General features: G+C 42.0%; 1 protein-coding gene across 7 annotated transcripts in view; it reads left to right on the forward strand.

Annotated features, from left to right (window-relative positions):
* The window catches only part of LOC114800454 (dachshund homolog 2-like), a 57,844-nt gene that overhangs the window by 25,347 nt on the left and 14,307 nt on the right, over nucleotides 1–18,190 (forward strand). For 5 of the 7 annotated variants that reach the window (XM_028997851.1, XM_028997888.1, XM_028997896.1 and 2 more), the window contains exons 2-3: nucleotides 2,143–2,261; nucleotides 13,107–13,235. In XM_028997851.1, coding sequence (XP_028853684.1) covers nucleotides 2,143–2,261; nucleotides 13,107–13,235 — 248 coding nt within the window. The remainder of the gene's footprint in view (nucleotides 1–2,142; nucleotides 2,262–13,106; nucleotides 13,236–18,190) is intronic. The other 2 variants (XM_028997860.1, XM_028997878.1) reach the window with 1 other exon arrangement.

Raw genomic sequence — 18,190 nt, forward strand, 5'->3', positions numbered from 1 at the left:
GTTTTCTTTTCTGACCTCTGCATGACTGCATCCCTCCTCCCATCAGCACCCCTCCTTTCATTTAATAAAAGCGAGGGATTCTTTCACTCTTTTAATAACGGAGGACAAAAGATCTGTTGTTAGGAGGGCAAGATTAGATGGCCTGTGTTCTATATGAGTGTGTGTGTGTGTGTGTGTTTATGGGGAGTTTTCTTTCTGCTTGTAAATAGTGTTGGTTATTTTCTTTTCTTCTTTTCTTCACACTCACAACAGTATGGGCAAAACCTTAAGGTTATTTGTGTGTATGTGTGTGTGTGTGTGTGTGTGTGTGTGTGTAAACTAGCAAACATTTATGTGTTAGTACCTACCAAAGAAAGAGGGGAAAGCCTTTTTAAATGTTGAATTGAGAGTTAATTTGTGAAATGGAGGTAGGTTTATGTTTAGAATGGATACAGTAAAGAGATGAACATGTTTACTGTTTGTGTGTGTGTGTGTGTGTGTGTGTGTGTGTGTGTGTGTGTGTGTGTGTGTGTGTGTGTGTGTGTGTGCATAGCATGGCCAGTTGGCTCATAAAAGTGAGAAGCTACACACATCATGTTTAGTTCCAGCACAGATCATTAATGTTGCATATGTCCTGTGAATCTTTAACCAACACAGAATTGTGTTTTATTGCATCCTAATATTTCTTTTTCCTTTTTCTATTTTTCACAGACTTTGTAATTTTAACATGCTCACACACACAGATCATGTTCTGCAGGCAGATGGCTGCTGGTGTGGATTTTGCTGTGCTGGTCGGGCTTTTGTTGACTGTTGAATGTTGTCGTTGCTGGACGACGTGTTCATTGTCACTCGCCACTTCTTGAACCAGCTGCATGCTGGAAACTGAATATAATTAAGAAAAAAAAATTCCCTCCTGTATCCTCTGTATTGCTGGTATCTTCATGTAATAACCACATGTGTCTTTCAGTTAGTGGCTACACACTATGCGTGTGTGTGTGTGTGTGTGTGTGTGTGTGTGTCTTTGCTTTGCCATCTGCTACTGGTGCCCTGTGGGACCCCTCACAAACTTTAATAATGTCCTGATCACTGTTTCTATGGGGAAACAGAGTGAAGGGGTGAATAATCTCACACATAGTATAGTATGGAAACACGCACACACACAAAACATTTTGTAACACACAGGCAAGAAGGTGTCTGGGTGCCATAACAAGTTTGTGTGCACCTTTAAGTATTGTGTGAGTGTGTATGTGAGAGAGAGAAAGAGAGAGATTGTGTATAATAGAACACAGCTGGGTGGAGTAGTTGTAGTTCTCTGTTGTCTTTTGCTTCCTGTCCCGAGGCAGTGGAAATCTGAGTCTAATTTTACACAATATACATGCATACATGCATGCACGCACATACACACACACACATTTTGTAACAAGACTTTTCTGAGCTTAAACCTAACCTACCCCTATAATTACTCTAGTGCAGAACAGGAAAATGTCCCCATATTTTTCTTGTTTTTGTGAAGACATTGTTAGGTCATCACTATGATGACCTAACATTACAAAAGACACACACACAGTCACAATGGCCCCTGAAAAAGGTGGACCTATAAGGCTGCAGGTGATGTCATCTCTTGAAGTTGAAGCAGAAAAACTGGCAAAATTAAGAATCTGAAAAAGGGGAGAAGGCAACCCAGCAGACACAGCCTGGAGCTTCTAGATGGAAACTGTGGGACCTTCATTCAAGAGGATGTTAGATACCTAAACACTGTTGTGAATAAGTACACCACTTTCATGGTGTACTAACTGTTTTCCCTGAGGCAGGACCCTCTTTCAGCAGGATAGTGTTCCTTGCTGCAATGTAAAAGTGGTTTGAAAATGGTTTGAGGAACAGTATGAAGAGTTCAATGTGTTGGAAACAGGTACCACAGAACAATTTCAGCGTTTCTGTGGGAGTTCTGCTGTAACAGGTCAGGGTGGTTTTGGTGGCGCGACAAGGACCTACTCAATATTAGGTGGGTGGTGTTAATGCTGCAGACTGCGAAGACTACAGATTTACAGATGTGTAATAGTACAGTCATATTCTGAACTGAAAAGTGTGTGTATGTGAGTGTTAATGAATCACGAATTAGCTTTCAGCCACCCTGCTAAAACTTCCTTCCTCTCTGTGCCCCAGCAGCTCCCGACCTGGCCGTCCCCCGAAGCGTGCACTTGGGGTGGGTATGCAGGAGAGCTCCAGACTGCTGCACCATGGGGTCCATGGCCTGCTGTCCCCCAGCCTGCTGGCACCCACTGGTGAGAGTCGTCCAGCTGCTCGCATACTTTCATTCACTCACTGTTTATCTGTGTTTATGTTCAATTGAATTGAATCAGCTTATACTGAATCAGTAGACCTCATGACACGTATTTGGATATGTGTCTAACTTTCTATATTTCTAGTTTTATTTCTGTCAAAAACAAATAGAAAATCTGTATGCAGATTTTCTTCTGTGTGTGTGAACTTGACAAAGGAAAAGAAAGACCGGCTTAAGGCTGTTATTGTCAGACTCGTTTTCCTCTTCTGCTCTTTTATTGCTGCTGACGCAGACATTGTGTTCAGAGGGAGACAGAATGAGATGGGCAAATAGGACCGGATGTGTTAATGGCATTTTTATGAATGTAAGCAAGATACAGAGCACAGATGACTGTGTGTTTCTCTTTCTGTGTGCATGCGTGAGTGTGTGTACGTTGTATATATTTGACAGATTTGCTACTGTGTCACAAATCAGATCCTTCCTTCCCTTTTCTTCTCCTCTTTTTCCATCCTCCCTCTCCCTCGCTCTCTCTCAGTTGGAGGCTCTGGCTCTATGCTCTGTGTGGTGATGTTGATGAATGACACGTCCCACTGTGATCACTCCTCCATCTGCTGCTGTCCCTCCTTCCCGCCCTCTTCATCTCTCTCTTCCGTTCACGTCCATCCTCTCCTCTAACCATCATTGCCATCCTCTTCCTACCCTGACTCCTTCTGCCCTAATGAGAACTCCATCAGAACACACACACACATGCACTAGACATCTCCAAGTTGGAGCCAGTAAACTGGCCATTCTCTGCCACTGTGGGCTCCAGGTCACCTAGGAGACGTCAGTTGGAGAGCTGGCATGGCGCTTGTGCCAAATGTCATCTGTCATCACGGATCTTGCCAAATTTGGTGCATGCACGTGCATACACAGTTTTTGCATGCGTGTGCACATCCATACAACACACACACATACAAATTAAAATACACATGCACGAGCTGTTAACCTTGTATGTGTGTGCATGTGATGATACACACACATAAATACATACATACATACATACATATAAACTAAACTAATCACATATAGCTCAATAATGCACACAACACATCATTAGCTCAAATTAGCTATAGTTCTGCTGAAAAACTTTTTGAGTGTAACTGCTCGTTGGAGCAGCAGTTTCAAAGCAGTGGGTGGTACTGTGCATGATAAGAGATTAGTTATGTTTTCTACGGCAGGAGGGCCAAAAGAAATCACAGAGCTCCTGGTAATTGATTCTGACCACACTGATATTAGCAAATGATCAGGAATCTTCACCTGCCATCAGCCGTTAGGTCGATGTCATCATTGTTAAATGATCATAGAATCATGCACGCTCATTTACTGCAGTAAGGCCTGGAGTATTACTGACAACTCAACTGATCTTATGGAAGCAATCCCACAATTCTCTGTTTCATTCTGTTCAGCAACCATGGCGACGCCATTGGCCTGCCTGGTGACTTGGAGCATTTGTGCGTCTGAGTGTGTGTGTGGCTGTTATTGTTTATGACTGAAGCAAGTGGCAGGGGACCGGAGCCGGTTGGTCAGACAAGTGTAAATCACAGCTACAGAGATAAAGAAAGAAAGGAAAGGCGAGAGAGGAGAGGAGAGAACCCCCCCTCCAACTGAGGTGGGTGGGCCAGCAGTCTGCTTATTATGGAGGGGGAGGAGGGAGAGCTGTAATCTGTCACACAAGCAAACATTAAAAATACGCTCTCATCAGCAAAGAGAGGACAGAACAAAAATTCTCAGAATGCACAGGAGAGCACTTGCCTTGATTGTGTGTGTGTGTGTGTGTGTGTGTGTGTGTGTGTGTGTGTGTGTGTGTGTGTGTGGTTACAGGTTTAGACAAGGAGACGGTTTGATGGCTTGCAAATAATTCTGTGTCCCTCAGCATCATTAACAAGTCAAATTCTCGCATGAGAAAGCTGAGAGAGTGCAGGGGAATGCTCTCCTTCAGGTCCTCTTATTAAAGCACAGACCAGCAGGTCAAGGCTGCTTGTGTGTCTGTAGTTGAAGGAATAAAATTATATAAATTATTAGGTTGAATTCTTCATTAAAGTCAGTCAGTCACACAGATTCCAGTCACTTGTCCAGATGAGGGTTGTGGTGGTAACAGGCCGAGCTGGTCAGACCAGACCCACCTTAACCCAGTAACAGTCTTCAGCCAATCCTGGGGGATCCCAAGGTGCTTCCAAGAAATCTGTAGCCTCTCCAGTGGGCCATAGGTTTCGGCTCGATTATGACATACTCAAACCACCTCAGCTCCTCATCCTGTCAAGCAGAGGAACTCCAGAAGCCATACAGAGAAACCTCATTTAAACCTATTGTTCTTTTGATCATTACTCAGAGTTCATGGTCATACAGTGGGGCAAAAAGACAATTTGGCAGCCATTGATTGTGCAAGTTTTCCCACTTAAAAAGACGACAGAGGTCTGTAATTTTCATCATAGTTACACTTCAACTGTGACAGACATAATCCAAGAAATCACATTGTATGATAATAAGTAATAAGTAAGCACAGATTCTCTTTTAATGCTTTTTAAATAGCCACTCCTTCTTTACTCGGGCATGTGTTTAAGATCCACCTATGTTTCATCTGGGTTTTTGCCCAAGATCTCATGATGGCCCCATTCATCCTTTCCTTAATACGGATCAGTCGTCCTGTCCCCTTTGCAGAAATGCAATCCCAAAGCATAATGTTTCCATCCCCATGCTTCACAGTGGGTATGGTGTTCTTGGGATGCAACTCGGCATTCTTCCCCCTCCAAACACAAGTTTGATTTTGGTCAAACCTCTGACCACATGACATTTTCCCAATCCTGCTCTGGATCATCCAAAATGGTCTGGACATGTGCTAACTTAAGCAGGGGGACCTTTCGAGTGCTGCAGTGTTTTAGTCCTTGAAGAATACTGTGTTACTGTGGTCCCAGCTCTCTTCAGGTTATTGACCAGTTCCCCTGTGTAGTTCTGTTTCCTCACCTTTCTCAAGATCAGTTGTACCCCACGAGGTGAGATATTGCATGGAGCTCCAGGTCAAGGGACATTGTCATTGATTCCATTTTCTAATATTTGCTCCAACAGTTGATCTCTTCTCACCAAGCTGCCAATTGTAGATTGGTTCATCCCAGTCTTGTGCAGGGGTGCAATCTTGTCCCTGGTGTTCTTAGGCAACTTTTTGGTCTTGGCCACGGTGGAGGTTGGAGTCTGACTGTTTGAAGGTGTAGACAGGTGTCTTTTATACAGATAATGAGTTCAAACAGGTCCCATGAATTAATACAGGTAACGAGTGAAGTATAGAAGAGCTTCTTAAAGAAGAAGTAACAGGTCTGTAGGGGTCAGAATTCTTGCTTGTGCTAAATATTAATGGTAAGTCAAGAGCCACTAAAGTGGGAACGCAATGGACAGGAACTCAATGAACTTAATTCATTAAAGGTTATACAAAAATACAATTATAGAGAAGCAAAGCTAGTCCACTTAGAGAATTCTGTCTAATTTCATATTCTTACACTTACTTATTGAACACCACAAATATTTGGTTCTCTACGTACCACCATTGTGGCTGGCATAAACAGTAGCATAGTCCTATTTAACTAATTAACACAGAAGGCCATTTTTTCTGTGTGTAGTAACTGTACAACATATTAAGAATAATAACTACACTGCATTTAATGCAGCACTTCATCAGTCTTCTAGTATTCCACTGTAACCCCAAGTTTCAGAACCAAGGCTCTATTGGAATAAATAAATGTACAAAAACTGCAAAACTGTAAAAAGTAAAAGATAAATATTTATTATTTGCTGTACTAGTTAATTTTTGAGGCATTACTAAACTTGTAGTTGTCACAAGTGGCAGAAATTACATACTTACAGTGCATCCGGAAAGTATTAACAGCGCATCACCCCATAATGACAACATGAAAAAAATTTACCTGAGGTTTTGGCAAATGTATTAAAAATGTAAAAAACTGAGAAATCACATGTACATAAGTATTGACAGCCTTTGCTCAATACTTTGTTGATGCAACTTTAGCAGCAGTTACAGTTTATAGCCAGTATTTTTGAATATGATGCCACAAGCTTGGCATATGTATCATTGGCCAGTTTTGCCAAGCACCATCAGGTTGGATGGGCAGCGTTGGTGCACAACCATTTTAAATTTTTCCAGAGATGTTCAAATTCAAGTCTGACTCAAGTCACTCCTTTGATATCTAGGCTGTGTTGTTGTTCTGCTGAAAGATCAACTGTCACCCCAGTCTGAGTTCAAGAGCGCTCTGGAGCAGTTTTTCATGCAGGATGTCTCTGTACATTGCTGAAGTCGTCTTTCCTTCCAGTCCCAGTTATCTGAAAAACATCCCCACTTTTGCCACCACCATGCGTAACTCTTGGGATGGTATTGGCCTGGTGATGAGCGGTGCCTGGTTTCAGAATTCGGACCAAAGTATAGTCTCCACACACTGCTCCCTGGGCACCTGACATTGCTGCCCACTGCTCACTAAAAGTGATGAAACAAAAGCAGAAGAAACATTTCATTGTGTGCAACGTGTGCTGTGCTGCAGTGTGTCACAATGACAATCACTTCACTTTCACTTCCAAACGTGATGCCTGGCATTCACACCAAAAAGTTCAATCTTTGTCTCATCTCATCAAGATAATTTTGTTTCTCCATGTCTGACAGTCCTTCAGGTGCCTTTTGTGTCTTTTACTGAGGAGTGGCTTTCATCTGGCCAGTCTACCATACAGACCCAATGGTTGCAGAGATGGTTTTCCTTCTAGAAGGTTTTCCTCTGTCCACAGAGGACCTCTGCAGCTCTGACAGAAACTGTCGGTTTCATGGTTACCTCCCTGACTAAGGCCCTTATTCCCCGATCACTAGTTTAGGTAGCAAATTAGCTATATGGCCAGCTTTTTCCATTTACGGATGATGGAGGACAGAGTGCTCATTGGAACCTTCAAAGCATCAGGAAATTTTCTGTAACCGTCCCCAGATTATTGATGTGAGACAAATCTGTTTTGAAAGGTCTACAGACAATTCATTTGACTCCATGCTTGGCTAATGGTCTGACTTGAACTGTCAACCTTGGGAACTTTTATAGGCAGGTGTGTGCCTTTTCAAACATTGTTCTTTACATAGGTGGACTCCAATTAAGTTGCAGATGATCGGGGGAAATAGGATGCACCTGATCTCAATTTTGAGCTTCATTGCAAAGGCTGTGAATACTTATCTACATGTGTTTTTTCAGTTTTTTTATTGTTAATGAATTTGCCAAAACCTCGAGTAAATCTTTTTCATGTTGGCATTATGGGGTGTTGTGTGAATGTAATCCATTTTGGAATAAGGCTGTAAGATAACAAAATGTGAACAAAGTGAAGTGAATACTTTCCAGATGCACAGTATATCTGAAAATATAAAGACTGGAATTCTTATTAGTAAGATAAGTCTAGCTGAAAAGGAAACAGACTCGTAATCGGAAGATTGCCAGTTCAAATCCTGAATCGCCAAGGTGGCACTGAGGTACCACTGAGTAAAGTACCGTCCCCACATACTGCTCCCCGGGTGCCTGTCATGGCTGCCCACTGCTCACTAAGGGTGATGGTTAAAAGCAGAGGATGCATTTTGTTGTGGGCTGTAGTGTTTCACAATCAGTGTTTCACTTCAATTTCACTTTCATTTATTGTTGTTAACATTAAAAGTTGTCACTCATGATACAGCAATAGCACAATATACTGGCCATGGCAACAATGATATCACATTACTGCCAAAACAGCAATGTCCAGTGTATTACTGTACAGTTGCCCGTATTATGGATCACCATAGCATCAATGACAAAGGAAAATACTTTAAGTATGTTTTTTTTTTCAATAAATCATTGCATTATTAAACAACAAGAGAACATTTTTTACTGCTGTATGGCCATCATTGCCATCAGTACCTCCCTCTGGTTTTTGTCCTGTAAATACATCAAAAGGCAGCATAGTTATAAGGCAAATTTATTGCCATACGCATATAAAAGCTTGTGTTTGAAGCTTTCTGGGGACCTCAACAGCTGTGTGAATCTTCAAGTCCCATTAGGTGAAGCAATGTGATGGAGGTGAAGGATGAATAGAGAGATAAACTGGATGAGTTTATGTATATCTCCAGCTCTCTGAGTGATTTTATTTATCTCACCTCACTCCCAACTGCATACATTACCCACGAGTCCCGGCTGTAATTTCCTGTAAACATCTGCCCACGAGGCGTCCAATCAGGGCCTGGTTCTGCCTTCCCCTACGGCTGCACTCTTAATCAAGCCTGTCACCGCGGCAACCAAGGTATTAATTTTGTAATTACCCACACGATTAGCAATGGGAGATGAGTGACATATCTGAGCTGTCAGTTGGGAGTTTTGTGTGCATATGTGTGTGCATGTGATTTGTGGAGGTCCCATCAGCGGAAACAGCTGTAGGATCTACAGTAAGCTAGATGGAAACACGTCTTTAAAGTTGGATCACTCCAATTTACAAGTGCTTCTGTGTGTGTATGTGTGTGTGTGTGTTTGAGTTTAAGAAGTGCCTGCAAAGCAGATCCACTTTAAATCCATTTCAGAGAGTGAGAGGTGGGCTTTGTTGGCAAATGGAGGGTGACACACACACACACACACACACACACTCACACTTAAATCCTCGCCTCTCTCTGCTCTGGGGGCTGTGGATTAGGGGGATCTCATGGTAGCTGAGCGGATTGAAGCTTGTTTTACACAGAGAGGGGCTGGCACCCCATTCAGCACACAGACAGAGGGAGGGAACGAAGGAGGGGAACTGAAGAGAGAGAGGCTGAGATTGACAAAGAACACATTTCTGTTTCTCCAATTCTTAATTCAAATAAAACTTGAACTACATGGAAACATCACAGAAAAGTATCTCAGTAGCATTATCATAAAAGTGAAACATTGGAGCTTTTACAGGGTAAGTCTCCTTAAAAATTAAATATTGATAAACACATTACTGTACTGATTCTTGTGCAGAGAGCTTGACTTGCACAAATCCTGCTTCCACCTCTATATCCCTTAGAAATACTTAGTTTATAGTGGAAGAGCAGCAGACAAATGGAGTATAGAAACTAAAGGATAATAAAACTGTGAAAATTGTGATAGAATCTACTCAATAATTGATCTTAGATTGTTCTGCGGACATTGCATGAATTGGAGGAGTATTGTCTAGATGTCCAAGGGCATTAAAGGACCATTAGATTAGTTACTGGTGCTACTTATACGGACAATAATGTTCAGTGTAATTTGAATGCTAGATGGGTTTTTGACGATTTAATTTACTTCACTTCACCAGAGGTAATCTGCCAATATGACCTGAAGGCCCTGAGCACCCGGCAAAATAACGCTCACCAAAACAGTGTTTAAGGAACCATCACACAGGTTACGTGCATTGCATCAAAGTGCCTACCTGATTGTGATAGTTTCTCTGTTTTCAATTGCATGAACTTTTCTTATGTTTAACATATGTTTACTTAATATCAACATAACACAATTATGTTGAGTATAAAATTTTGGACACAAAATCAGCCAAATCAGTGTTTGTGATGTGTGTGTGTGTGTGTGTGTATAAAGGCACTGTAAAGTTTACTGATGCAGGACAGATGAGAGAGGTGTCCTCTAACTGTACCCGCTTGTCCGCATCAGCAGCCATGCAGGCGTACGGCGTTAGCTTTGTTACCAATGATAAAATGGGACTGCAGGTTTGCTATGCTAACCTTGCCTGGTCCCTCCTCAGCATAATTAGCCCTGACAGGCCCGCTATGTAAATTCAGCCTCGGCTGCCCGCTTTCCCGGTCGTCCCTTGCATAAGATAACACAGCCGTGTCAATACCGAGTCGATGGGCGCGGGGCTAATTTTCGCCCTGTTCCTGAGAGTTTGCCTTCATCTGCACTTTTGCACTCCTCCTCCTCTGGTCCCTTTTTGCTTTTTGGCACAGAAAGGATCAGAAGGAAGGTCACCCTGTCTGAAGGAATCACAGAGAAACGTGTCCAGGCCATCGCTAGCTCGCTCTCCCTCCCTCTCTCTCTCCTTCTTGCTATCTTTTGCTTTCTGTCCTTTTTCTTTCTCACATATACATGCATATTGAATTTCGATTACTGTCTTGCTCACAATCCTTCTTATATTTTACTCACACCCACACACACACACACACACACACACACACACAGAAACCCTTGCACTGCTGTTCTTGTGTAACAGTAACTCCCATATGCGTAAATTATATAATTATATAATTATATGTGCGTTTATGTTCATAGTAAAGTGCCACACACACACTTGCATGCCGTTGATACCCCAGCATTTATTTTATGCCCTCTCTCTAACACACACCATGGGGGTGAAATACTATTGTTGTTTTATATTGTTTAGGAACCCAAACGTGGATGAGATAAAGGAGAAAATAGAACATTGGCTGAGAATCATGACCGCTGTGTGCCTCTGAACGTTACCTGGGTGTTATAAAAATGTTATTCATTCTGCCTATGCATGTGTTTAGTGCCTCTGGTGCACAGTTAACATCTCTACACTGTAATGGTCATTGTAATTATTGCTCTGTGTCTCATGACATTTCCAAATCTACGCAGTCAGCACCAGCTAAACACACACACACACACACACACACACACACACACACACACACACACACATTCAAGCGAACATACATTAAAGCCTATACATGCTCCTTTTTGGACACGTATTTGAGGCTTATACAGAGTTTTATATTGATTGAATATAGTCATTGCAGCACAAGCATATTAGGACAAGGGCTAGGCTTCGAAATGTATATTCAGAGGTAATTAAACATTGTACTTGTGTTACACAGTTTTTACCTGCTAAAAGAAATGTAAACCAAAATATGTGTGTGGAAGTGTTGTCATAACAGGCAATCAACATTTATTTGAAAGTCCTTTCAGTATGGAATAATAGAGTCAGAAATAGAGAGGAAACGATAACACTTTAAAGCTTGTAACTAATCAATGTCTTCCACACGTTTCCACGGAGATGGGTGATCGACCCCAGGCTAATTGCACTGGTGCATGTTGGTGCATCATAGATATCTATGATTGATTTAACAGAATATATCAATTTAATTTAAATTAGGCTGAGCTTTATTATTATAAATAAATATTATTATTATTATTGTTGTTGTGTTTTTGCTATGATTCTAGTATGGCTGCTATCGGCTTCTGGTTGGACGTGTGTTGTGTCATGAGTTATAACACAAGAGAGACTGCTGTTGTCATTAGCTGAAAATGCACAGCTCTACCGTCTCTCATCTTCATGATGGAAAGATGTCCTTGACCTCATATTGATTCCTGTCCTTTTCCTGCTCAAGTGAAGCATGTGTCTATGTACGCTGTTTTTATGTTACATGCCATTTTTATGCTTGTTGAACCAGAACTAAAGACATAAACAAAAAACTTTAGTTTTACAATAGTTTATACATGATGTGAATGATAAATATATAGTTTGATAAGATAAATAACAGTCGGTGCAGACAAACACATATCAACATATCACACGCTGTACATTTTTCTTTGAAAATCAAGAAATCAAGAAATCACAGTTTTCCATTGCAGAACTGCAGCACATTGAATCACTCTGTACAAGCTCTCAGTCTCATCTGTGACAGACCTTGGAATTTAAAAGGTTTTGAAGGTAGGTCCAAGGTTTTGAACCTAAAGTCATGAAGCAGCTATATTTTGCACAGAATACCTCAATTGTTCCCACCGTTCACAATTGGCTCTTTATGTCTTTATATTCCCACCAACGAAAATGAACAGGACTGAAAGAATACGAAAGGGAGGTTAAATTTATCTTATGCACACGATTTAGATCAAACAAGGAGTACCTTATGTACGATTTCCTTAAATTATCAGTATTTGAAAATGGTCACACGCAAAGGTACAATTTGGTTCTGTAAGGAAAACTATAGCCGTCTTTGTTGCTCGTGATTTATGTGTTGCCAAATTTGACCACATTGCACATTTTGGTCCAGTGAGGTATTTGAAGACAACTGGTTTAACAAGGAGGTTGAAGAAGATTGTTGAAGAAAAGCCACATTCATTTTGCCCCAGCGAGGGTTTTTTCCACCTCAGATCTGTGTTTGAACTGTTGATGGGATTGTCTAAAAACCTAATTGTAGTGTGCTGGTGGTGTGTGATGTTGATGTAATGTAACTGTGTTCTATGCAGCAGGTCTGTTTTGTACATACTGTGGAATTATCTGTGATGAAAGATTTTCAAACCAAACTCTCTCTCGTGGTCACTTTCTCAGATGAGTTCAAAGATATTCCTCACAGTCTGGTAGCCGTGTTGTGGAGTTGTTTACTCCAGGTCACTGGGCAGAGCTGCAGGGTTGTTAGGCTGTCTGGGTGCTCTCTGTCTGGGTGTAATGGCTTAGATTCTCGCCTAAGGCAGGAATGGGGGCCTGGAGGGTAGGCTGGCACAGTCTCTATCATGCACACACAGACACACACATACACACCATATGCACCTCTTTATAAACCATACCAGGGATTAAAAGTATAGAATAACATTGAAGGAGGTGGGGTGTGTGTCTGTGCGTCTGTGCGTGTGAGTGTGTGATGCTGTAAGCCCCTGGTGTCTAACTGAACGAGTTTATTTGGCTCTGGGTTGTTTAACGGAAATCATTACTGATGTAATTGAAGGCAGTGATTATATTCCCCAGTTATGGAGGGAGAGGGCTTTTGTGTAAAACTGATATGTGTGTAAGTGTGTGTTTGTGATTTATATGATTAACCATGTGTGTGTGTGTGTGTGTCGGTCTTCAGGTTTGACTGCAGCTGCGATGGCAGAGGCAATGAAGCTGCAGAAGATGAAACTGATGGCAATGAACCTGCAGGGAGGAGCAAGCCAGAATGGCACCGAGTCTGAGACGGAGGATCTCAACTCCAATACAGGTATCAAATGAACCTATATTTTGCATACACTATACTGATGCTCTATTACTCTATTATAGTACATTAAACCACTAATAAAAGTACATCAGTGTGCTGTTCTGTACAGTTTCTCTTACACTAAAATACAAGAACTTTTCTTGCTAATAGTTCTATTTCCCAGCAATTCGAGTAATACCGTCCATGGTACATGGTACCTGGAAATGGAAGATTTTCCACCTGAATGCAGAATATGAGTAATGAAAACAAAATTCAGTTCTGGAAAGGTTTGCACAGATGTGAAATTTAAATAATCTATTTTTGCTGTTTACATGCAGAATTGACTGCTTTAAGTGGAAGGATGTATCTACTGTTACATGCATCATATATAACAAACAACAAAGACGCTGAGAAAGATGGACTTGTTTGTTCAACGCCTGGTCATATTAGAATATGCATACTTTTTATTGATATTTGCCAACCCATCATTCTGATTCCCATGACAGTGTTTTTGGCTTGAAATGCACTAGAATATGAGATTCAATATTTGGCCAGTCCTGCTGCAGCTCGAAGGCAGAGGTTCGGGTATATTTCTGCTCATTCATCGTTTTTGCGGGCCAGCAGCTGCATGATCTGAGCTTGTCTCTTGTCCTTCAGGGATTAGCCAAGGCAGGATAATTAAAAAATGTACTGATGTCACACAAGCAATTCCAACTACCAAGAGAGATGAAACTGAAGACAGCTCTGTTCATACGACACATGAGCTTCAAACATTCATTAATGAACATGCTAAGTGATACTACATTAAAGTTACCTGATGTTCTTAATTTTTATCAGACAATATGTTTTAATACTCATATATAATCGTTTTCTGCAGTTATTGTGTCAAAGCCTCCTTTGAAAATTTGTAGAAAATGCTGTTCTGTACTATAACATTTTACTATACTATTACTCTACCCCTGCTTATAACTGTGCAGGACCAGCAGATAGAGACATAGATGAACCCACCATACTGTACACCTCCACCCTTTCCTCATGCCGTTTGTCTTGTGTCTGTATGAGAGGTGACAGCTTGTTTAGCTGTTGGGCTATGCGTCTGCAGGTGGGAGGCTCTGGGCTATAAATCACCGGAGCCTCCTCGGTGAGCCGGGCCCCATGGCAGAGCTCGCCCACTGGGCCCAGGTAATTGGGCTCGGCTGCATGGTCCTGCGTGTCTCATGCACAGTTTATTGCGACTAATGGCTTGCTTAATGGCTGCAGCCTGACTGGGCATTTAGATAACAATTTTGGAGGAGCTGCTGCTTTTTTGATGCAGAGAGAGAGAGAGAGGGGGAACTGATGATTTTAATCCTCTGTTTCCCAAAATATATGGTTGAATAGATGAGATTTAGCAAATGTCAAGAGGGTTTAAAATCTGTTTCTTGTGCTCCACCTACTGGAAAAGGTCCCTCCCTCTGTCGCTTTCTCTCTCTCTCTCTCTCTCTCTCTCTCTCTCTCTCTCTCTCTCTCTGTCTTTCATCTTACCCCACCTCCCATGTATAGCGATCGACGAGTGAGACCACTTTTTTTATTGAGATTAATCGCCTATTCTGTTTGTTCTTCCCGAGGTCAAACTTCGTCACAATTAGTAATTAAGTATGAAAATTAATTCAGCGCTGCCTCAGTGGGTGATACCATCAACTATAAAGACAGTCACTCCCCGTGCTGCGCCGCGCTGCTCCACTCTACGCTTCTGTGCCAGCCTCCTGATAAGAAAACTTCGATAGAGTCATGGATCTTTGTTCCGCATTATCTCTGCACTGGAAAGTTAGAACAGTAGCTGCTGAAACACTTTATCTCGAAGTTTTAAGACCCCGCTAGCTGTTGTGGGCGGGTGTTTGTGACACGTTTTCAGCAAAACGAAAAAGAACAGCTGCAGAGGAACTGCGCTGTAGAATGATGGGAAGAGAGATGGAGAGGACCCAAAAAAAACCTTCATCAGTGAAATGGATGCAGTCAAGGAATATCAGCATCAGGAATGACATCAGAAGAAAGAGGGAGGGAGCGTGGGATGGAGGGAGGACAGAAAGAGTGATAGATCCCCTTTTTCTCCTCCTCTGACAAGTTGAAAGAGAAATTCCATGCATTATTTAAAGCGATGGGCAAACCAGTCGTACGGGTGATTGCCGCGTTAGCAGAAACAGGTGTGTGTGTGTGTGTGTGTGTGTGTGTGTGTGTGTGTGTGTGTGTGTGTGTGTGTGTGCGCGCACGCGCACATGTCTGAGTCACTTTGCACAAGCATGCGGTCAGCATTCTCAGTCTCTCTCACTTTTTCTTTCTCTTTTTTCCCCACCATTTCTCCCTACTCTGGGGTACTGTCTTTTGAAGCTCATTTTTAGGATGGATGTTCTGGTTGTTTTTCCTGTTACTGTCTTTCACACTGCCAGTGTGTCCGTGTTTCTGTATGTGGGTGTGTTTTGATGTAAGTGTGTGCTAAAGTGTATTTGTTAGTTTACAAGTGTCTGAATTTCAAGATACATCTTTCGCCTGAGTGAAGGTGTGTGTGCCTGTGTTTGTGTGTGTCAGCCAGGCATGGCTGCACCTGCCATCTTCACGGTCACACACACAAACACACATGCACGCACGACAGGAGATGAAACAGATTGGTATCTCAGCAGACTCATTGCCGTGGCAACCCCACTGGCCTGATCGCCTTGGTAACTTGCCTGCCGTAACCTGTGATGGCCAGCTACAACCAGAGATATCCCATGAACCCACAGTACCCCCACCAGGTGTCAGCCGATAAACACAGAGGGAGCGATTTCCCTGTTCGCTGTGCAATTTGTTTTGTGTTTAGTGTTGATGTGGTAGGTGGGTAATGGAGAGACTGACTGGTCAACTGCACCAGTCATAAAAACTTGTGGATGGAAGGGGAGGCGAAAAGTAAAAAGGAAAAAAATACAAAATAATTACAAATACAGGTACAAATACAAGTATAAAACAGTAAAACAGAAGATTGTGTAGTTTGTTTAGCAAAGAGAAGCCAATGACACAAATGAAAGGAAAGGAACAAAAGTCCCCAAAGCAGGTCAATACCGCACGCATTACTGGTCTCTACTGGCCCAGAAGAAGGGATCAATACGTGCTGATGGAAGACCTTGGCTTTGATGGGATCTTGAGTGTCAAGGACTCAATTAGAAAGCAGAAATTCACCAGAGAAATGTACGCATGTTACACGGTTCCCAAACAGAATATCTTAAGAATGAGTAATGGCGAACAAAAAACATTCTTTACAATTTTGTGTCTTATTTCAGACACAGCTAACATTGTTTTTGGTGATGTTTTAAAGGGATAGTGGTGGATAAAAATATATTGTCTTTAGTAATTCCTAATAATATTGTGCAGATTCAAACTAACTCTTTTTTCCATTCTGTTCTGATATAAATAGATAGACACACAGACAGCCAGACTGTTGTCTCAGAAGTGAAATAACACATATGAGGTTATGCAGGATACAAACTTTTAAACAAAAAACAGAGAATTGACACAAATTAATCACTTCAGTCATGTTAATATTTGTTTCCTGTATTAGATTCTTAAAAATGTTCTCTCTCTTAGTCTCCATAGCTTCCATAGTGTATGTGTCCAAAAATTTTGACTAGTATTGTATGTAAATGTAAAGACAGATCTCCTTCTCTGATCTACAGTCTAATATCCATTAACAATGTTAAAAGAAATAATTATTAGTGTGTTTTCCATTTCTGAACTTTTATGTAGCTGCATGTCTTTTGCGCAGGACTCATTGCTCATTATCAGTCACTGGTTCGAAAGTAGCTCTTTAAGCAGCTCTTAGATATCATTGATAATGGAGACATGTCAGATCCCAAGTGAATGTGCATCTCACTCATTCACCAAAGTTTCGGTACAGAAGAAATTGGGAATTGGTCCCATAACTGTCAGTTCTGGGGTTTTGTAATGGTGGCCTACAGAGTCTGCTTTTCTTATTTCCATTGGCCTCGATGTACAACAAACAACATGTATGAAAATCTGTGATTTTAAGGCTGTGGTTTTGTTCTGCTTGCTCTCAGTACTTGTCAGATTGTCCCTCCTTATTGACCTCCTGAGGAATGAAGAAGTCACATTGGGACCATGAGCACCGTCCTCATGGAGAAAGCTGGGATTAGCAGTAGCATGGCGCGGGCAGACGTGCACACGGGGAAACAGCTCATTTTTGCGTTAGCTTAGGCCTGTTCCATATGGGGAAGGGTTACATTAGCTGCGACTGAGAGCTCATCTGGCAGCGTGTGTGAAATGGTGTGTGACAGTGACAGAGCTGATTAGCGGAGCAGTGTGGGTAATTTGATGTGATGGAGGGGGGCCGGTGTGCAGGGGTGTGGGATTCACGCCGTAGGTGTGCGATGCTTCTGTTTTGCTCTGTTTTACCAACATTAAAGCGTGAGTGCGCAAAGGCCGCCGCGACCGCGTGTGCGTCTGTGTGCTATGTCTATGTGCTTTATGCGCGTGTGTGTGTTTGACCGAAAAGGCAGCTGCACAGCTTGTCTCCTCTGACTGTCTGTTCCTCTGCTCCCATCATCCATCTTCATTTGGGTGTGATTACTGTGAGTTACTTCAAATTAGCAGCCCTCACACAGTCAATCCCGTGCGTGTGTGTGTGTGTGTCTGTGTGTGTGCGCACGCACTCATTTGGTGTCTGTCCAAAAGTTGAGCATCGCACAGCTGAGAGTGTCACACAGTTTTGTATGTTTCCACGTCCTTCCTTTGACAGAGGATCTCCAGTGAAAGTGTGTGCCTGTAAAAATAACAAGGTAGCGCAGGTTTTTCTTTTCTCCACAAAGCGCTGACATGCAAATGAATAATCAGCAGTAAAGAGAAACGACAGCTGAAAATGCAGCGTGTCAGCGCAGTTATTATTGTGTAATTATGGATTATATTAATAAGTGTTGTTCTTGTTTATGTCAGGACATAATTACTGGCCTGCA

This window comes from Denticeps clupeoides, chromosome 1 (assembly GCF_900700375.1).
Source record: "Denticeps clupeoides chromosome 1, fDenClu1.1, whole genome shotgun sequence".
In the NCBI taxonomy this organism is placed as follows: Eukaryota; Metazoa; Chordata; class Actinopteri; order Clupeiformes; family Denticipitidae; genus Denticeps; species Denticeps clupeoides.